Raw genomic sequence first — 20,600 nt, forward strand, 5'->3', positions numbered from 1 at the left:
CACCTTGCAAGGCCCGAAGGGACTCCAAGGAGAGCTGGAGAGGGACTGGGGACAAGGGATGGAGGGACAGGACACAGGGAATGGCTTCCCACTGCCAGAGGGCAGGGCTGGATGGGATATTGGGAATTAGGAATTGTTCCCTGGCAGGGTGGGCAGGCCCTGGCACAGGGTGGAATTCCCAGAGCAGCTGTGGCTGTCCCTGGATCCCTGGCAGTGCCCAAGGCCAGGTTGGACATTGGGGCTGGAGCAGCCTGGGACAGTGGGAGGTGTCACTGCCATGGCAGGGGTGGCACTGGGCAGTCTTTGGGATCCCTTCCATTCCAAACCATTCTGTGATTCTATGTTCTCAAAGCTGCTTTTGATTTCAGTAGGAGTCATGTTGCCAAATTGCACATTTTCTTTAGTAAAATAACTTCCTTTGAAGAACTAATAGCTTTTAGTTCGTCAGTCTCTTGGACATCTTCATCAGGACAGCTTGTTCATTGATTTTATAGCCATTAAACAAAGCACTTTGCAGTAGCTGAAGGGGACAATTACAAGAACAACAACCCAGCAATCTGTTTCACACTTGCATTCGTCTGCAATCTGCTGGTATGCTTTAAATACCCGAACACTCCTCGTGTCCTTTTACCCAAGTGTGAGTTACACACAAGTTTGCTTACGAGCACTCCATTTGTGTGGATTTGTTGGGTTTTTTGTTTTGTGACAGTATCTACAATCTGCTCAAAATGCCTTTTTTCCCTCCCTTTCTTTTTTTCTTTCTAAAATTAAGGAAAACTTTATTGCATGCCTTTTATGGCAGTAAAATGTTACAGTTTTTTAGCTAGACTGAGCTGCAGAAGCTCATACCCCTCTCGAGCTTTCCTGCATTGACCTCATCATGCCTTGCCTGCACCCCCAAGTTACAGAGACAGTACTCTAGTTTTCTGCACTGAAGAAGTCTCCATGTTATAGGTAATTTGGCAAAGCAAAGACCATGAAAGGTTCCCAGAGGGTGGTAATTAATGGCACAGTGTCTGGTTGGAGGCCTGCCTCTAGTGGTATCCCCCAAGGCTCTGTCCTGGTTGGTTCACCAGTGGTTTGGGTGAGGGGTCATGGGTTCCCAGTAGCTCCTAGTAGTTCCCAGTGACACTGGGGGAGGAGTGGCTGGACCACGAGGGGGCTGTGCAGCCATTCAGAGGGAGATGGCCACAGAGGAACCTGCTGAAATTGCACAGGGACAAGTGCAGGGGTCCTGCACCTGGGGAGGAGCAGCCACCAGGTCCTGGTGGACAGTCGGCAGTGCCCTGAGGGCCAGGGGCATAATGGGGTGCCAGGAGGCATCAGGAAGAGCAGTCCAGCAGGTCAGGGAGGGGATCCTGCCCCTCTGCTCAGCCCTGGTGAGGCACCTCTGGAGTGCTGTGTCCAGCTCTGGCCTCCTCAGGACATGAGGTAAGACAGAGATGTCCTGGAGCAGGACCAGCAGAGGCTGCAGAGCTGAGCCGGGGCTGGAGCATCTCAGAGCCCAGGAATGGCTGAGGGAGCTGGGGCTGCTTAGCCTGGAGAGTAGCCCCAGCTGCGAGGGGCTGAGCCCTGTCTGTCCCTGGGTATCCCTGCCTGTCCCTGTGTGCAGGGACTGCTCTGGGGGCCAGGCTCTGCTCCATGGCCCAGGAGTGGCACCAGAGCCCCAGGCAGGGACTGAGCCCAGGAAGGGGATGGAACTTAAACGATGGTCCCTAAGGTCCCTTCCAATCCAAACCATTCTGGGATGCAGAGATTCTCTGAATTAGTTCTGTCCAAACAATGTCGCTGGATAATGGCACCTTCCTTTCACCTTCTGCTGTGCTGCATGGGGGATGTTTGGGGCATGATGCATTTTGTGGGGTTTTCTCTAGTGCTTTTTGAGTGCTGTAAATGATCAGTTTGGGCTTGAGGTCACATTGCCCAGAATTAATGGGAAAATGCAGGTGGCAATGGTGGGATTCTAGAGAACATTTGGTGGTGCCTCAGTCCAGCTTAAAAATAGAGGATAACTGGTATTGCTGTCATAAGTAGTGATGGTAAATGTGTAAAGCTGTGGGGGAGCTTTGGGCGGTTTCTGAATTAAGGTTAAGAGCACTGGGTTTTCTCATGCTGCACAAAGTGTTTGCCTCTTCCCTTATTAAATAGAGACACTGAGTCCCACTGGACCCCTTGCTTTCAGGGAATTCTGCCTTCTGCCTGCCCTTACAGGCTGTGTTGTCACTGTTAGAGATTAGTCACTGGAGCCAAAAAAAAAGTGTGTCCACAGCTCAGCTAAAACCCAAATGCTGTTTCCAGCCCAGCTGTGTAGAAAGTGTCCAATTTTTGTGTGTTAAAAAAGGGGAAGAGGCATCCTAATGCTTAGAAGTGCTTAAGAGCACAATAAAGAGATGTCTTGTGTTAGGAGGGCTTGTGGAGATTTGCCCAGGAAAAGGTATTGTATTTTAATGAAACATTTTGCAATAAGGACATGTTTGCCATATCCTGTATTCAGCAAGAAAACAATAAAAAAAAAATAAAAAGGAATTATAGAAGCCTGACAGTATTTTGCTGGTGCTGTTGTAAAAAATAGCAACTTCATTCTAACAGTAGTTATATACTGCTGGTAGTTTAATTTTAAAATGATTCCCACAAATCCCATGGAGTGGGAATCAGACAGGTGATGACAAACAACAGCTTAAAAAAAGAAATAACTGCTTTATGGAGGCTCAGTCAGATCGTTTTCCCTCCCAGATGTGTCAGGCTCACATTGTGCATTCAGCTTTACTTCCAAAAACTTGTTAAATCGTAGTAATGTGAATATTTACCATTATCTGTATTCTTAAGGCCATTAAAACCCCTGGAGCTTACTTTTCCATATTCGTTCATGTCCCTGTGTATTGGGCGAAACCTTTTAGATACATTTGTCTTTCATCTTTATGTTGGAACAATATGATGATAATATTTTTCTGTTTAATAAATCAGCAACTACTGCGTGAGATGCAACAGATGGCAAGTCGCCCCTTCGCCTCCATCAACGTTGCCTTAGAAACAGATGAAGAGCCACCAGATCTCATCGGGGGAAGCATAAAGGTGAGAGCTGGGCCTTCAGAATGGTCCTCACCATGATTAACTGGGATATTTAACGTAATAATCCCAAATCTTATCTTTTATGTACCTGCAAGAAACTGTAAGTCCAGGAGGTCTGACAGGTGCCATTTGAATTTCCTTTTATCCCTTCAGATATTCACTTGTAACTTTTTGGGCTGGTTCAGATTGAAGTTACACTGATGCTGGGTTTGAAGTGTTGGGTTTGCCTTGTTAGTATTTGTGCTTTGAAATAGAGAATTTAGCTTTACACCAGAGAACACTGGGCTGGAAATAGTTGTAGGTGCTGAAAATAGAAACCCTTTCCTGTGATATCTCAATACGGATGTGAATACAATAATGTCTGTGTACTGTGACAATGTTAACATATTTCTGATTTAAAATGTATATTCAAATATATCTTGTGATTAGCAGATAGGAGCATGAAGAAATCATTGTCATACACCATGCTGGCACATTCTTACACACAACACTGAACTTTCAGTAAAAGCATATTTAATAGGCGACAAATTAATGCAAAGGTCTTTTTGATGTGATGCTTTGACCAGCACAAACTTCTATACAAAAAGAAAAAAATAATAACTTGAGAATACAGATTATTTTTCTTTCTCATCTAAGGCAACTGGATTGTTTTATTTTATTTAGACTGAAGTTTTTTGGATGTTTTTCACATTAGGTCTTAAGGTTAACAAGGTTAGATGTGGATTAGATGTTGGGAAAAAATTCCTCCCTGGAGGGTGGACAGGCCCTGGCACAGGGTGCCCAGAGCAGCTGTGGCTGCCCCTGGATCCCTGAGTGCTCAAGGTTGGACACTGAGGGTGGAGCAGCCTGGGACAGTGGAAGGTGTCCCAGCCCATGACAGGGGTAGCACTGGATGCGCTTTAATGTTCCTTCCCACCCAAACCATTCTGAGATTTATGATTAGTCCAGGCACTGGGTTTCTCACATTCTCTTACTATAACGAGAGGGCTAGTTATTTGATTTTTTTTTTAATACATGTACTTTAATTATTGTAAAGCACATGAAAGCATTCTGATCCCAAAACTTATATTTGGTGAGTAGTAATTTTTAAGTCTTGGCCTAGTATCAGGAAATGCCACCATTAAGGTTGCCTGTATAGCTTTAGCTCTTCCCTATTTATGTGTAAATATGGTCTGTCATGGCAAGTTTTAATGCCTGTCCACTTAATTGGTGTTGTGCACCATGTTCCTGATGGACATCATGTAGAAGCAGCTTTTCAATATATGGAATCACAGAATAGTTAAGGTTGGAAAATCCATCTAAGACCATTGAGACCAACCATTCCCCCAGCATTGCCAGGGCCAGCACTGCCCCATGTCCCCAAGTGCCACAGCCACAGGGCTTTCAGATCCCTCCAGGGATGGGGACTCCAGCCCTGCCCTGGGAAGCTGTGCCAGGGCTGGGCAGCCCTTTCAGTGAAGACATTTTCCCTAATTTCCAGTCTAAACCTCTCCTGGTGCAGCAGTAGGCTGTCTGCTCTCATCCTGTCTTGTGCTTGGCTTGGAGCATAGTGGAAGTAAAGTAAAATTTGCAAAGGTCCTCAGTAATTCAGGTGATTGAGTGTCTGGACATCTCCTTGGATGCTCTGACTGGTTCTCCTCCCCACTGACTTCCTTTTGAATCCAGATCCTCAGATTTTCTGATTTATTTTGTAATTTCCCTGCTTCTGATACTGGGAGTCATTACCTCTAATAGCTCACCAAGACTTGGGAATCCACCCTTGCAAAACTGGATTGTCACTCAGCAGGTTGGACCGAACCTTTGTCATGGCTCATCAGAGAAGCCGTGGGATGTGTGTGGATGTTGCATCGGGCTGGAGGCAGATCTGGGCAGATGTAGCCTGGCTGCTGATGGTTTTGGGTTGCAGTCTATCTGGGGCCCTTCCCTTCATCTTCTTCTGTTGTCTGGAAGAAAACTAGCTAAAAACACCTCTCCTGTGGGATCAGGCCAGAGCAAAGCTGTTCTAAACTTTCTAATCTCTGACAATTTGTCTATGCTCAAACTACAGAGAGGATAAACTTTGATTCTCTTCAGTTCTGATGAGTGTGTTATTTCTCCTCTTGTTCTGCTGTCCTCATCTTGTCTGCCCTCCTTGGCTTCCTCTAGAACAGATGGAGAAGCTGGTGTGAAGCATAATAAGACAAACTGTAGAGAAATATCCTACTTTAGAGCCAGAAATCGTTAGGAACTGGTGATTGCCTCTGTGCAGATAACTCAGCTACATCCATCTTGGGCACCAATGAGATGGTCTGATTCATGCAGTGGCACAAACCCTGTACAGTAATCTGGAGCTGAGTAGATGAATGTGCACCTGAAATGCTGTGCCAATGGGTCACTTCATAAAATCATCAAGTCAATGTTTTGAGTTGGAAGGGAACTTCAGGATCATCTTGTTCCAGCTGCCTGCCACGGGCAGGGACCCTGCTGTCATCTGCTGGCAGGCATGGGTGCATAACAAGGGTACCTCTACATGACAAGGAGAGTTGCTAGGTTTTATGGGGTTTATATTGGGTTTTCTCATGTTGGAGAACTTGGCTAGGGAATAAAAGTAGTCATAAAAGGCCGAAGTGTTTCATGAAAGGAGACAAGGCTCGGGAAGGTTGTGCGCTGGAAGCAACTTGAGGAATGATGGTTCTGAGATAGTCTGACCTGTTGGTCCCTGCATGGAAATGAGTTTAAATGGAAATGAAAAAACCAGTCTCAGTATCTGTGGGGTGTTATGGTTTAACACTAGCCAGCAGCTTGGGTTTTTCTCTTCATCCCTTTTGTACATACATGGGAAAAAGCTCTTGGCAAGAGGGAGCTGCAGGAGGATGGGCTGGGGCAATAGAGAATTGGACAACTGTGCTTTTCTTTGTGGTTACTTTGTGGTCTGGCTGTTCTTTTAACTCTCAGCCAAGAAAAGAGTGAAATGTTACTGTGGTGCTGGATGTTGTATCCACCCTCCAGTTCCTCTGCCATCCACTATGTCAAAATTTGAGTCTTCGTTTGAGTGCAAGCAAGCCAGACTTGCATTATCATGAATTCAGTGATAGTTTTCTTTCCCCATGTGATTCAAAGCCATTGGTTAATGACGAGCTGATTTGAAGGTTACAAAGGAGAAGTGGAAAATGGAATATCTTGTCTGCAGAAGATTAAGTTTCTATTCTATTGTCCATAGCCAGTTGGCAGCCATTGTCAAGCTTAGTTCCAGCCTAAGCTAATGTTTTCCAGCTGGACAGTATTAGAACGGTGCTTTCAATTAGTAGTTTTCCTGGGGTACTTGGGAGTAATAGAAAGTGATTTACCTGCAGGGAAGCAATTGCTATTAGAGGCTGCAGCTAGGCAACATGTAACTAGCTGCTTTGGTTTATTTGCCACTCAACAAATACCCACTGAATTGCAAATCTACTACTAAATTTGTGCAGTTATTACAAAATCTGTTGGCTTCTCTCTGCAGCCCTTTGTGCGTTCAGAGGTGCTGAATATTGCAGGTTTTTTTTCCTAAGAATGTTTAACTTCCTTGGGTGCCTGGACTCAACCAAGTGTCTGAACTGGTATTGCTGTAGCTCAGGCTTTTTTAGGGCTTGTTATCGGATTAATCTAAGTCTTGTAATCCTCTGCAGCCATTTTTAGAAGCTTTCCCCAAAGAATTTGGGAAGTTTATAATTTTGACATTGATTTCCACGTATCTTGAAGTTGCTAAAGGCAAGAAGTTACCTTGGAAAAAACATGCACGGCCTAGCAAGCAAGTACTGAGGTTGAGCAAAGCACTTACAGGGTCAACAAGAAAATTATTGCAGTTGGAAAAAATTGTCCTCAAGTTGGAAAAAAATTATTTTGGAATCTTCTAGAGCAGAGCTGGAGCAGTCTTTGCTATGCTGTGTTCAGGGATCCAGCACATGAAGCCAGTGGTTAGTGTTGATTATCTTTGCATCCCTGATCCTTAGCTTCCTAAAGGCAAAGGGAGAAGCATTTGGTGAGGAAAATCCTTGCGAAGCTCCTTTATTGTGTTCTGTACCACTGTATCAAGGTGCCTTTAATTCTGCTGTTTGAGGGCTTCACTGCAAACCCTGAATCAGACAGTGAGCTGATTCCTTAAAAATAGCAGATAAGTAGATGGGAAATAGCATCTTACTCTAGTAATTAGTTTGCTTTGTTATGGAGAAAGTGCTTTTGAGCAGTTTAAAGGCTGCTAGAAGATCCCATCTGTTCAAGAAGTGCAGAGCTAAAGTGATGAGCTGATTTGGGAGTGGGTAGGGGATACCTCAGATTAATTAATATATTTTCAGTCTATTTGTATTTTGCATCTGAGTGATGCCCTTGTTAAATTCCTTTTAAGTAGCAATGAAGTTGCAACCAGCCGTAAAGGAGCAGAGAAATGAGTAGTAAGTCCTGTGCCACTGGGTGCAGGGTTTGGGGAAGCTGCAGGGTGAGGAATTATTTGAAATGAAGCATCTGGCAGCTCCAACACTTCTACGGGGTGAATTCGTCTTAATTTTGACATGTAGCTTGATTTAGGCTGTTTCATGCAGCTGGAGTTCAGTGAAGAACTAAAGGCCAAGGAGCTGATGTTTTTTACAGCTTTTATCCTGTTCTGGTTGTCACCCTTGATGACTCACTTTCCCCTTTACTTCACATGTTGCTGACCTGCTCTTGGTCCATCAAATTTGTGATGGAACAGCTTTTGTGACCTCTCCCAACCTACTCACCTCCAGTGAGCTGGGTTAGTGTAAGCATGGCGAGGACAGCTCCAGTGAGCTGAGACTGGGGGTCCTGTGCAAGAGGAGGATTTGGAAGGAGGGCAGGCTTGAGGTGGGATGTATAAAAGCCACGTTAAGCAGAAATTACCAGGCTGTATCAAACCATAGAATTGATAAGGCTGGAAAAGGCCTTCAAATCACCATGTGAATTCATGAGCACAGCACCACCACTGTGTTCACCATTGAACTGTCTTCAAGTACCACATCCAGAAGGTTTTTGAGCATTTCCAGGATGGTGATACCCATTTCCCTGGGCAGCCTGTGCCAGTGCTTTACAACTCTTTCCATGAAGAGATTTCCCTAATATCCAGTCTAAACCTCCTGAGATGCAACTTGAACCACTTTCTTCTTGTCTGATCAAGATGTGTTAGAGGGAGACAGAGCAGCTTAGGGTTTTCAAGGGTGATATAAACAGGCTGAAAGTCATTCCTATCCTCAGAAGGATAATAGTTTCAGGAAGGGGATTAAATTGAGGGATGGGATGGGGTCCTGATCTGCTCTGACAATTGCTGGAGATGTAACACATGCAGTCTTTGAGAACAGAAAGGCCAGTGTGATTCTGCCTGACCTGGCTAAGGTAAGCTCTGGGTTTCTCAACTTGCCTTTGGAAAGGCAGTTTAATTTCTGAAGTCTTATTTCTGGGCTTTTTGGCATTTACTGGTTCTTTTCCATATGTTAACACAGATGAATTCCAAGGCTGTCCATGCGTAGCTGTCTCTTTGTCTTTAGCAAAACCACTTCCACTCTGGAGACTCCCTCCTGGAGCATCGAGGTGACAAAGGGTTAGCAAAGGTGACACAGGGAGGACACCCGAGCTTGCACGTTCTATTTGGTGTTTATTCCTCTTATGTTGGCTCGCTTTCAGGGCACGGAAAAGTGTGGGATCCCCTTTGAAGGAATGCCAGTGGTAGGAAGGGAGCGTTCCCTGGGCAGCTGAGATGTGTAAAGAGATTAACTGCATTAATATATAAAATTCCATATAGGCAGGCTGTGATTCCTCCTACCAAAACATGAACAAAAATACCCCATAAAACCTTCACCTAATGAATTATTTCCAGTAAACAAGTGTCCAGTATCTTGTTTTTATTTCTATTGCAAAACTTGGGGGGGGGGGGGGGGAGGGGAAACAGGGGAAACTTTTGCTACTCCCATAATATTGAATACAGATATTTGGAAGGGAGCTGTCATGAGATCAGCAGACATATCTTTAAGCCTGCCATGTATTTAGGGAACATTTGGCTGATAAGTGATTTCAACTAGTTCTAGATTTGAAGACTGTAAACATTTCTGCAGGTTGGACCCTGATTTTAGCTGATAAGGAGGAATTTGCTGGAAGGAGAGGAAGGAGCATGAAGCTTCCCACAGGAGAAGGATTTTCTAAGCATTTTTTTCCCTCTAACAAGCATCTCTCTGATTGAAGTACTAATAACACCAGCAGCTTCTCAACAGCATTATCAAGGACTTATTTGCATTCATTTATGCCAAGTAGTTGTTTTGTGTGTTGTGTTTGCAGTCTTTATCCAACTGTCTCATTTCGTTGGGATTTTTACTTCTCCATTTTCCTCTGCAAAAACCAACTGAGTGCTTGAAAAGAGCTGTCAAAGTCTTCTTTTAGGTGCCTCTTCACCTGTACAAAATCAAAATAATGCCCACCATTGGCCATATGTATACATGTATCTCCCAGATTTGCTGCTCATTTGTACCCTGAGCACGGCTGGGAATTGAAGAAGGGTGAGTGGTGGCATCTGTGAGTGGCCCAGCTCAAACTGTGACTTGAGATTGGGTCATGTCGGGGGAACTGCCTTGGAGACCCAAAGTGACCTCACAAAATCCTCCCCTTCACCCCAAGCAGGTGGCTGGTGCTGTTGGACTGACACGAGCTCCTGAAAATGAAGAGCAGTTGTTAAATAAGGGGGGAGCAGACTTGGGGCCCCATGGAGCTGGTGCCATGTGGGGTGCAGGTACAAGGTGCTCAGATGTGTATTCTCCATTTCAGGCTGCTAACAGCCATCTGAGGGCTTGAATATGGTTTTTGTTTAGTTTCTCTCATGCAGCAACCCAGTTTTGGACCAAGGCAGTTCATTCCCCAGCCCCTCTAAAGTTCCAAGGTAGATATCAGGGACAAGGTAAATGTAAATGTTTTATCTAAACTCATTTACTGTGAATCATTGCTGGGAGTTCACTCATTTCTGTCTCGCAGGACCCACGTATTACCCTGAGAATATGATTTTTAAAGTTTAATAATCTATTTTTAATAGGAAATTGCTTGTAACTTGTTTTGCAAATGTTCACTCAGCTTTTAATGGCACAATTTAAAAACTTGCAAATGGAATTTGACCCTTTTTCTACAGAGTGAAATCACCTGAACAAGTGGCATCAAATCATAAAACTGAACTGTTTGGGTAATGTTCCTTTTTTCCTTTATTTTAATTTCCTTCCTGGAAATTGAAAACCATGTAAGACTTATTTGATCAAACCACAGAAACATGTTTTCTTGTTAAGGAAAAAAAAATTCTCTGTGTTTTTGTTTTTTTAATATATCTTGAAATGCAGTATGCTGGCAGTGTATCACAGAACCTAAATAAAACTGATGCTGTGTTTGTGAAATTATATTGAATATTTATTGTTCTAGCCATTAGTTTTATGTGACACATTATTAACTTTTTGAATTTCTCCAGTAAAAGCAGTGTAAATAGAAATAATGAGATGAAATAAAAATGTTTAGGTTAAGCATCACACAGTTCAGGCTACTTGGGGAAAGTATTTGGCTGTGAAGGGAACTGGTGGTGTATTCCTCACCTGGGTCACCTAGAAATAGCCCAGACAAATTCCTGGGAAATGCCCTGTTCATGGAAAATCCTCCTGGAGAAGTTGGACTGATTAAATCACCTAAAATGTCTCTTACTGCTTTTAATGTCTGTAATGGTTTATACTTTATACACACTAAATGTGCATCAAAACTCAAACAGCTGGAATTACTTGGCTTTTTAGTGCTGGTTTGGGCCAGTAAAATCCTCTGTGGAAAAGAGCTGAGAGCAGCTTTCAGTGCCCCTGGGAAGCAGGAGTTGTGTCAGCCCTTGGTTAAGGTACCGGTTCCTGCCTCGTGCCCCAGAAAGGGTGACCATGGTTTCCAGGCTAAGAGGGCTTGCCTGGCTTTTTGCAGTTTATTTGACATTTGTACCATTCTAATTCTTGGAGTTCTTGGGATTTTCCCCATAATTTCCATTGATTGTTGCTTAGCTGCTGTGGAGGAGCATGGAAAGCCCTGTGCAGGGGAGGGTTCAGGTTATTCAGTGCAGGGGAGGGGAGTTTCTGTCCCTGTGCACCCCAAGTGAGACCCCACGTGCAGAGCTGCTCCAGGGCTGGAGCTGCTGTGCTCTGGAGCCAGGCTGGGAGAGCTGGGAATGTTCCCCTGGAGAAGGGAAGGCTCCAGGGAGAGCTCAGAGCCCCTTGCAGGGCCTGAAGGGGCTCCAGAAGAGCTGAAGAGGGACTGGGGACAAGGGATGGAGGGACAGGACACAGGGAATGGCTTCCACTGCCAGAGGGCAGGGCTGGGTGGGATACTGGGAATTAGGAATTGTTCCCTGGCAGGGTGGGCAGGCCCTGGCACAGGGTGGAATTCCCAGAGCAGCTGTGGCTGCCCCTGGATCCCTGGCAGTGCCCAAGGCCAGGTTGGACACTGGAGCTGGAGCAGCCTGCGACAGTGGGAGGTGTCCTGGCCCATGTGTTTAAGATGAGTTTTAAAGTCCCTTCAACTCAATCCATTCCATGATTCTGTGATCAGCTCCATGAATTTGTCTCTCCAGTGTGCTGGAGGCAGAGTTTTCTGTATTTCTTTTAGGACAAGAGGTGCCTCAGGGCAGGGGTCTGATGACTCGACCAGCTGCCGTTGGTCCATGGCCATTGCCTGCGGTCTTTGTCCACCCACCCAGCACTAGGGCTTTGCTCTCCCCTCTGTATCTGCTCCCAAGGTGGGACTCTGCTGTTCAGGCACCTCCTGTGCTGAATGTCTGAGAGATGCACCTTATTTGAATAGATTTGAATAATGTCTACTTTATTGTGCCATTAAGCCTTCAGTAAAAAAGAAACACTTCTATAAGCCAATAGTGGGTTTATCAAAACCTGTGAATGGAAGTTGCTGGCAGAGGCAGGTTTTAAACATCTGATAGAAGTTGTTACAAAGTTTGTAAATATACATGTTTTATGTATCTTTAAGTTTACCCTTAAGAGCAATCTCTGGCATGTGATCTCTGCTTTCCAAGTCCACTCAATCTTGCAGGAGAGCAGCTTGGATCCGCAACAAAAACAGACATGGAGCTGTGTCAGGAGAGGTTTAGGTGGATTTTAGGGGAAATGTTCTTCCCCCAGAGGGTGCTGGGCACTGCCCAGGCTCCCCAGGGAAAGGGTATGAGTCTGCCAGGGCTCCAGGAACGTTGGGACACCACTCCAGGGATGCACAGGTGGGATTGTTGGGAGGTCTGAGCAGGGCCAGGAGCTGGACTAGGTGGTCCTTGTGGGTCCCCCACAATTTAGGGGATTCCATAATTCTATGATAAGAGCACTCAGAAACCATTTGAGTGGGCAAAGAAAGGAGACCAGAGCTCTTCTGAGGTCTCCCCACCAGAATTCCACTTGATGAGGCCAGCCAGCTCCTCGTTTGTGCCCTGGTGGCACCTCCCAGGTCACATCAAATCACAGGTAGGCAGGGCAGTGCTGGCAGTGGGTGAGATCCACAGTGCAGGTTGCAGTGAAGTTGCTGGTTGGAATGTCTAGTTTAGTGTGACAAATGTCACGTGATTGGCGTGTCCCATCTGATGTGACAAATGTCACGAGGTTGGAGTGTCCCGTTTTCCCCACTGTGTGCACAGCCTGCTCCCTGGCTTTGGGCTGGGCTCTGTGCCTGGCAGTGTCCTTCACTCCCAGCTGACCTCTCTGCACCAAATTCCTCGTTCCCAGCTCACTCTGAGTCATTCCCTCCTTCCCTCCTGTGCTCTCCTGGCCCTTGGAGCAGTGCTCAGAGATGAGATGCCGAATGAGTCTCAGTTCAGAAAGCAGGTGCCTCAATTTGGGCTGTCAAAAATGAATGTGCAGGACTTGATTCTTTTGGTGAGTTTTTGTTGTTATTAACTGCAGCTTGTCTCAGGAAAAGCTGGATTTGATGGACAATAGGCCATTTTTTCCCTTTTAGTTTCAAGATGGAGCTTAGCTGCAGCAAAGTGATGTTGTGCTTAATTCCTTCCAAATTAGTTTGCAACTGCCTGGCAGATTTTGCGTGCATCATTATCCTTGCTGTGCATAGTTGAGAGAAATAAAAGTTCCCCACGCAGGGAAATATTAACAATATTTTACTAACCCATGTCTTCTTGGGGGTTGCTCAGCCTGGAAAATAAAAGGTTTTGGGTTGAGGGCATGAGATGAACTTTAAGGTCTCTTCCAACCCAGAACATTCCATGATTCTGATTCTTTTTTGAGCAGGTTGACAAGGGAATGAAAGAGGCTTAGGGTTACATCCTATGCTCAGCTATCTGTGCTGTGGAACCAGGAGAGCAGAGAGGAGGAAGATGTGTGACCTTGAGGACCAAAATAAAAATTCCATGGAAAGGGAAGATTGTTCCCACAGGGACTCGTAATGAGAGTTTCTGCTGCACACTCAGGGTTCATTAGTTGGAAAGGGCAGAGGAGCAGAGAGGGTCTTGCCTGGGGCTGAGAGATGAGCTAAATTCCTCTCCAAGTCCCTTCAGCTCCATGGCTGAGAACTCTGTAATGAACAACTTGTGTTTCTTTCTATTTTATGGTGTGCAGGAGACTCAGCATGATTTTGGTCCCACAACAGAGGCATTGTCAGAGCCTGAAATGCCTCTCAGGTCGGTGGTGGTTGAGAACAAGGTGCAGAGAGGGGCTCTTGGAGAGCTGGAGGAGGCAGTGCTTGTGTTTAGAGAAGGAATTCAGAGCTTTTCTCTTTCTGTTGATCCAAAAGACTGAGATGTGCAGCAGGGTAAAGCCCATGGCACGGGTTAAGGTGCCGAAGAAAGTCAGACAGATGAATGAATTGGAGTTTGAAAGATTTGAGGTTAAAAGAAAGTTTCTGGTGGCAGTGTTGTGAGATCCAGACCAGGGAGCCTCTTGGAAAGGTCTCACAGAGCTGATGGCACAGGCTGAAAGTGTAACTAGTCTTAAACCAGAGAATTGTGCTTTTCCTTGCCACTGCCTGTCTTAGTGGAGGGCTGGATTTGGTGACCCCTGAGGTGGATTTTCCAGCCTCCTATTTCTGCAGGTTGCCCAGAGGATGGTGGGTGTGCTGCTGAGCATCCTCATGGGCTGGGAGGGACTCTAAAGGTCATCTTTCCACCCCCTGCCATGGCAGGGACACCTCCCACTGTTCCAGGCTGCTCCAAGCCCCAATGTCCAACCTTGGGCAGTCAAGGATCCAGGGGCAGCCACAGATACTCTGGGCACCCTGTGCCAGGACCTCACACCCTCCCAGGGAACAATTCCTGCCCAATATTCCATCCATCCATCCCTGCCCTCTGGCAGTGGGAAGCCATTTCCTGTGTCCTGTCCCTCCATCCCTTGTCCCCAGTCCCTCTCCAGCTCTCCTGGAGCCCCTTCAGGCCCTGGCAGGGGCTCTGAGCTCTCCCTGGAGCTTTCCCTTCTCCAGGGGAATATTCCCAGCTCTCCCAGCCTGGCTCTGGAGAAGGGGGCCTCCAGCCCTGGGAACATCTCCGTGGCTGTGAATCCATTAATCCATAAATCCGTTAATCCATTAAAAATAAATACATTAAAAGGTATTTAAAAATATAATCTCTTCTTATTCAGTTGCTCCTTCATTCTCTTCCCTCCATCACTTCTCTGTGTGGTCTTTGCTGCCCATTCTGCTGAGGGTGAACATAAGAGCTCTCTGTAACCCAAGTACCATCCTCCAAACTCTGGAATTCAGCAGAGCTGTTTTGTTAACAGAAGAATAATTAAGATAGTTGAGTCTGTCCAAAGGAAAATCAACTTTGTCTTCAGTTCTTGCTCCCACCCCTATGGCAGAAGTCTGGGCTCTATTCCTGCAGTTGCTTCTCTGTGCTCTCTCCATTACCTCTGGCAGTTGAGTCACTGTGGGATACAGCACCAGGGTGTGCTTGTTTCCTTCTGGGAAAAGCTTTACTCTGAGTTTGATCCCTTTGTTGGGGGCAGGGACATGAAGAAGTCTGCTGTCATAAACCAGACAGGCAGCAGCTTCCATCACCCAGCCCGTGCAGCATGTGTTTATCTGCCTTGCACAGAACAAATTCTGCTGCAGTCATTGCAGTAAATGTGAGATATGGAAAGTTTTCAGTTTCATTTTGCTTGCTGTTGTCTCCTTTTGTCTTTTTCATTGAGCAGCAGTAGTTTAACAGCATGTTTGACTCCTGTTTGGGCTTTTTCATGGCTTGCATTGCATTGAGTTTCTGTTGAACATTTGAGTACTGTGGTGTAGTTTGATGCCTGATGGAAAAAGCACTAATGATTTCATTAACACCAGAGCAGAATTTGTCCATACTAAAGAAGAAAACAGAAAACACTGAGTGTATTGGGTAAAATAGTGTTTCTCAGCTTTTTTAGCTGATGTGGAGCAAAATAAGAAACTCTCCTGAACCTGCTCTTGTTGGTGAACACTTGCACACAATAGCACTGATCCTGTGTGCTTGTGTTTGGGATTTGGGCCAGGCTCAGGTGAGAACATACTTGAGTTTCTGGACTGAGCTGTTGCATTTCAGCTTTCTAATGACATACTGAAGTTGGCTATTGATCATTCAGGTAAAATCTTCACAAGAGTGCTGTGGGTCATAGACACTGAGGGTCAGCAAGGGATCCAGTCCCCTGATCCTCCAGGGTGGGAGAAAGCTGACTGCCCATTTTGTGTTAGAATCACAGATGGAAAGGGCCCTTACAGCCCATCCAGTTCCACCCCTGCCAAGGACAAGGACACCTTCCACTAGACCAGCTTGCTTCAAGCCCCATCTAACTTGGCCTTGAACAGTTCTTTTTCTTCTCAGGAAGATGTACTTTACTGTGTTAGGGCATGAAGTGCTGTTAAGGTGGTAGATGGAGTTAAATCCTAGAAATAGAACTCGGAATACCCAGCTGCTGTGGCCGTGCATGCTGGTATCAGTGACATTCTGCTGATGGGGTCCATGGAACAAAACCCTCAATCCTGCTGATTACATAAGCTACTCCTTTGTTATTGAATTTGGGGAGAAATACAAGCCTCGTGTAGTGCTTGACTTTTTAATAGCCTGATTGTTATTAAGTGAATGTGTTTCCTTGTGATGGCTCGTGTTTTGATTGTTGCTGACAGTGGTTTTAGCTTTGTTGGCTGTGTGCTGGAAATGTGCCCAGCACAGCAGTGTGGTTCATGGTGGCTCATGCCCTGGGGCTTGTACAAGCTGAAAAGGCGATGCTGGGGGAAGAGGGAGGGTGTAGCACACTGTTTAACATTTGTTTTCTCCCGCTGCTCCCTCACTGCAGACTGTACCAAAGCCCATTGCACTGGAGCCCTGCTTTGGGAACAAAGCAGCCGTTCTCTCGGTGTTCGTGAGGCTGCCTCGAGGAGCTGGGGGTATTCCACCACCAGGACAGTCAGGTGAGGATTGCTGCTGTCTCCAATGCCTTGGAATTAACTCTGTACTCCTTCCCCAACCTTACAGATTCACCTTTCCTGATACCACAGAAGCTGATGTATAGCCACAGTTCAGCTTGGGATGTGCTTGAGGTATTTTAGGCTCCCTGGTTTAGGCCCTGCTGGCTTCAAGCATGAGCTTTGAGTTAATTACTAAGGTCAATTGATGGATGAGCATTTAGTATTGGACTGTGCTTTAATTATCAACTGGTGGGGGGAAAGAGGGATCTGGTACAAACATATTTGCAGTAGTTTCTTGAGCAGGTAACTTGTCACTTGGCATATCCAACTTCATTCCCAGCTCCATTTGCAGGGGAACATCAAGTATCTGAATCATGGAAAGATTTCAGTTTGAAGGGACCTTAAAGACTATGCAGTTCCACCCCTTGCCATGGACAAGGACACCTTCCACTAGCCCAGCTTGCTGAAAACTCCGTCCAGCCTGGGCTTGGACACTTCCAGTGATGGGGCAGCCACAGAGCAACTTGTGCCAGGGCCTCCCCACCCTCACAGGGAAGAATGTCCCATCTAACCGTGCCCTGTCAGTCTGAAGCCATTCCCCTTTGTCCTGTCACTCCCAAGTCCTTTCAGAGCATCTCTGCCCTCCTCTTAGGATCTCTGGACAAAGAGGTTTTTCCCATTCAGCTTAAGGTTTCCTTGTTCTCAACCCCTTCACAGCTAAGCCTGGTGTCAGGGCACTGGGACATCATCTCCTGGGCAGTGTGGGGTTTAACTAAGGTTCCCCAGTGCCCAGGGAGCTTGGTGAAGCAAAGGCTCTGAAAAGAGCATTAGCAGGGTTTGAATTGGATGGTTTGGGGTTGAGCTGGGTGGATCTAAGTCCCAGATAGAGCAGGGAGGCCCTGGCAATGTGCCCAGACCAGCTGTGGCTGCCCCATCTCCAGAAGTGTCCCAGGCTAGCTTGGACAGGGCTTGGAGCACCCTGGGATAGTAGAAGGTGTCCCTGCCTGTGGCAGGGGGTAGAACTGGATGGGCTTTAGGGTGCCTTTCAAGCCAAACGTTCCCTGATCTGCCATGAGGAGGTTGCAGAGGTGATGTATCCAAAGGGAGTGCAGTGAAACCTCCATGCACATTTGCTTTCAGGTTTGTTGTAGTCCATCTACTGATGCAGAGAAAGGCACCTTCAATATTAAGGGTTCAGGCTTCAGTATTTAGAATTCTACATCCACTAATACTCACCCTTATTGCATATTTTTCTCCTGCTGTTGCTTCTAATTAAACATGCAGTATTTCAGCTCCTTTCAGAATATTGGCTGGAGTTTAATTATTAAGCAAAAACACTTACTTAGTTTATTTTAAAAATTCTACACAGTATCTCAGCTGTTTTGGAAGGATTTGTCAGTGTGTGTAACTTTTTCTTGTGTCCCCTGCCCTGTTGTTGTTGGGCGGGGGAAAGTTCCAAGGTTTGTGAGCACTGGCCTTTCAGTCACTCAGCTTCATGGTTTCTCACAGAAACCTGTAGTTTCCAGCTAGCGTAAAAAGACTGGGAGAGCAGCTCAGATTTTTTCCACAGCCTTTATTATCATCCCTGAAGGGGTCAGGCTACAAATCCAAAGATGGGGGATCACACGTGTACTTTTATAGGGTTTGGGGGGATCACAAGTAAACCAATGGAAAACAGGGTTGACACGTTTTGGCCAACTACATTATCTTTCTTTGTTTGGGACAATCAATTACAAAGAATCAAACCTAACCAATAATATTCTAAAAAGATAAGAAGAGCTTACATTTCTTCTAGCATGAGTCATTCTAAGCAAGTAGTTTTTCTTATCTCAAAGTACATGCCAGGGGGCCCTCATAAGGGTGTCTGCAGGGGGATTCCTCTCCTCTGCAGGTGTGGCTGTTGTGTGCCTGACTCTGTGTTCTGTTGCCCCAGGTCTTGCAGTGGCCAGTGCACTGGTGGACATTTCACAACAGATGCCAATTGCCTACAAAGAGAAATCGGGTGCGATACGAAATCGGAAGCAGCAGCCCCCTGCACAGCCAGGAACCTGTATTTGATGCATGGACATCAGAAACTGTCTAGGGTTTTAAACAAAATGGAAGAGTTATACCAAGGAGGAGGAGAAACATTTCCAAGTTGTGTCCCAAGAGACTAGAAGCACCTGGAAAAAACCACAACTTCCTCGAACCCAGTTTTTTCCTCTCATCTGCGTGTTAGTTGGCTTTATTTGACAACTCCAACTTGACAACTTTATTTAACTGCTCCACTTAAGTTTTACTGACACATGGCTTCAGATTGCTCCTTTGTTTTCTTCAAGTTTAAAGCAAAATAATTTTATTGCAGGTGCTGTAAGGTCCGATGCCGCCATTCCTGGTCAGTGTAAATACAGCAGTAGTCCAATATGAATGACACTCAGGATTCTACATGGAAAGTGCTTTGTAGTTCATATATTTATCAAACTGTACAAGAAGAAAAAGATCCAGTGTTTACAGGTGTCAGCTCTCAACACATAAACACTACTATTAATCTTCAAAGCATCTTCATCCTTTGCTTTCATTTAATATTTAATTGTTCCCTCATTATTTCAGCGGAACTCTCTTCCAGGCACAGCCTTTTGTAGTCATCATGGTCCAGGAATGCAAAAGCTGGGATGGTATAAAGGTTGATGCTGCTCAGACCACATGAAATAACTGGAAAGCTGGATGTTGCTTTGGAAAGACTCAGTGTTTACATAGTCTTAACCTGCTTGGAGTACACCACACACAAGTGCCTAGACGTGAACAGATCTAGGGAGTGAGGAGACTGCTACACACGCTGCTTTTTAACATAATGAAATTCCTTTAAAGGTATGTACACTCACATCTAGAGTCACCCAAGGCACTCTGTGTCCTCTGTCCTGTGCAGTCAGAGGAAAATCCCATTTTCCTGACCAACCAACTAGTCAGATGGAAATATCTGGAAGGCACATAGAGTTTCAGTATCTTGTAAGAGAACTCCCAGTTTCACCAGCATTTTCATGGAAGCACTCTGTGTTCCAGGTCAGATACATCACATTTTTCTGATTTTGGCCTGCTTTCCTCCCCCTTCCCTCCTGCCATTCTTCTGGATGAGAGCTGAGCTTGGAGGCATTGCTCCTCAGTGGTTATGATTTGCTCCATCTTCTTACAGCGTGTAAAAAGCAACACTCTGGGTGCCAGATCACTTGAGGATGAAGTAAAAAAAAAAAATAAAAGTCAAGCAGAGCAGCTTTGTTTTGCCACAGGTTTGAGTTCTACACAATCAGTTCCTGATATAGGGCTTGAGCTCTGTTAGATGTTGAAGAAATGGCTGGTTGGTGAAAGGATGAGGCTTGGAAATGGCAAAGAGAAGGTTTGGCATTTGGGGGGGTGCATCAAACCATCTGAGCGACTCTGACAAGCTGGGGTTATGTTTTGAGGCTCAGGGTTGGGCTGAACCCACCCCTCTGTTTGTGGTGGTGCCCAGTGTTTCCCTGGAGCTGGGATGTGGAGCAGGGCTGGGGCTGGTGGGAAGATGTCAGTGAAGATGGCAAATGAGCGAGGGGTGTAATTATGGCTTCATCACAGTAATTGTGAATTCACCCAGGTCCCTGAGTTGGTGGATTCTGTTGAGGACATCTGATGTTTAATAAACTGAGAAGTAATACGTGGGAGGGAAGTGCTCTTGGATCTGGCCAGGCAGCACCTTTCCAAACTGAAACCCAAATAACTGCTCCTTTTTTGTGCATGTTCTGGTGATAAGTCACATGCCAGCCACTCCTTTCTGGGATGTTTTTTTCTAACCATGTATTTTGAAGAAGCTCTTTGGAACCTGTCACATTGCAGTGGAGAGGTGAATTGCTGTCTATGTCTGGACAGTGGTGATGTGAACAGCCTGATGGTTTAAGGACTATGGTGGATGATAATTCTGAGTTAACGTGTCATTTAACAAGTGCAGTGGGACTGCAAAACATACTGGGACTGCTGAAAAACGTTGGAAAAAAATGCATTTTATATATATATATATATATATATATATAAATGCATCTGTTTCTAAACTAGAAGTTTCAGTTCTCTCTGGGAAGAAGGAATTATGAGGGGGAAAAGATTGAGCTTTGTCTTAGAATGAAGGGATTTAGGCAATT

The 20,600-nt window shown here is 45.6% G+C and overlaps 1 protein-coding gene across 1 annotated transcript in view; it reads left to right on the plus strand.

Moving 5' to 3' along the window:
• ATRN (attractin) overlaps window positions 1-19,963 on the plus strand; it is a 141,030-nt gene extending 121,067 nt beyond the window's left edge. Inside the window, exons 27-29 of the mRNA XM_062493856.1 lie at window positions 2,965-3,072; window positions 16,347-16,461; window positions 18,392-19,963. Of these exons, the coding sequence (XP_062349840.1) occupies window positions 2,965-3,072; window positions 16,347-16,461; window positions 18,392-18,516 (348 nt within the window). The 3' untranslated portion in view covers window positions 18,517-19,963. The remainder of the gene's footprint in view (window positions 1-2,964; window positions 3,073-16,346; window positions 16,462-18,391) is intronic.
• The last annotated feature ends 637 nt before the right edge of the window (window positions 19,964-20,600 follow it).

The sequence above is a fragment of the Cinclus cinclus genome, chromosome 5 (assembly GCF_963662255.1).
Source record: "Cinclus cinclus chromosome 5, bCinCin1.1, whole genome shotgun sequence".
NCBI classification, from domain to species: Eukaryota; Metazoa; Chordata; class Aves; order Passeriformes; family Cinclidae; genus Cinclus; species Cinclus cinclus.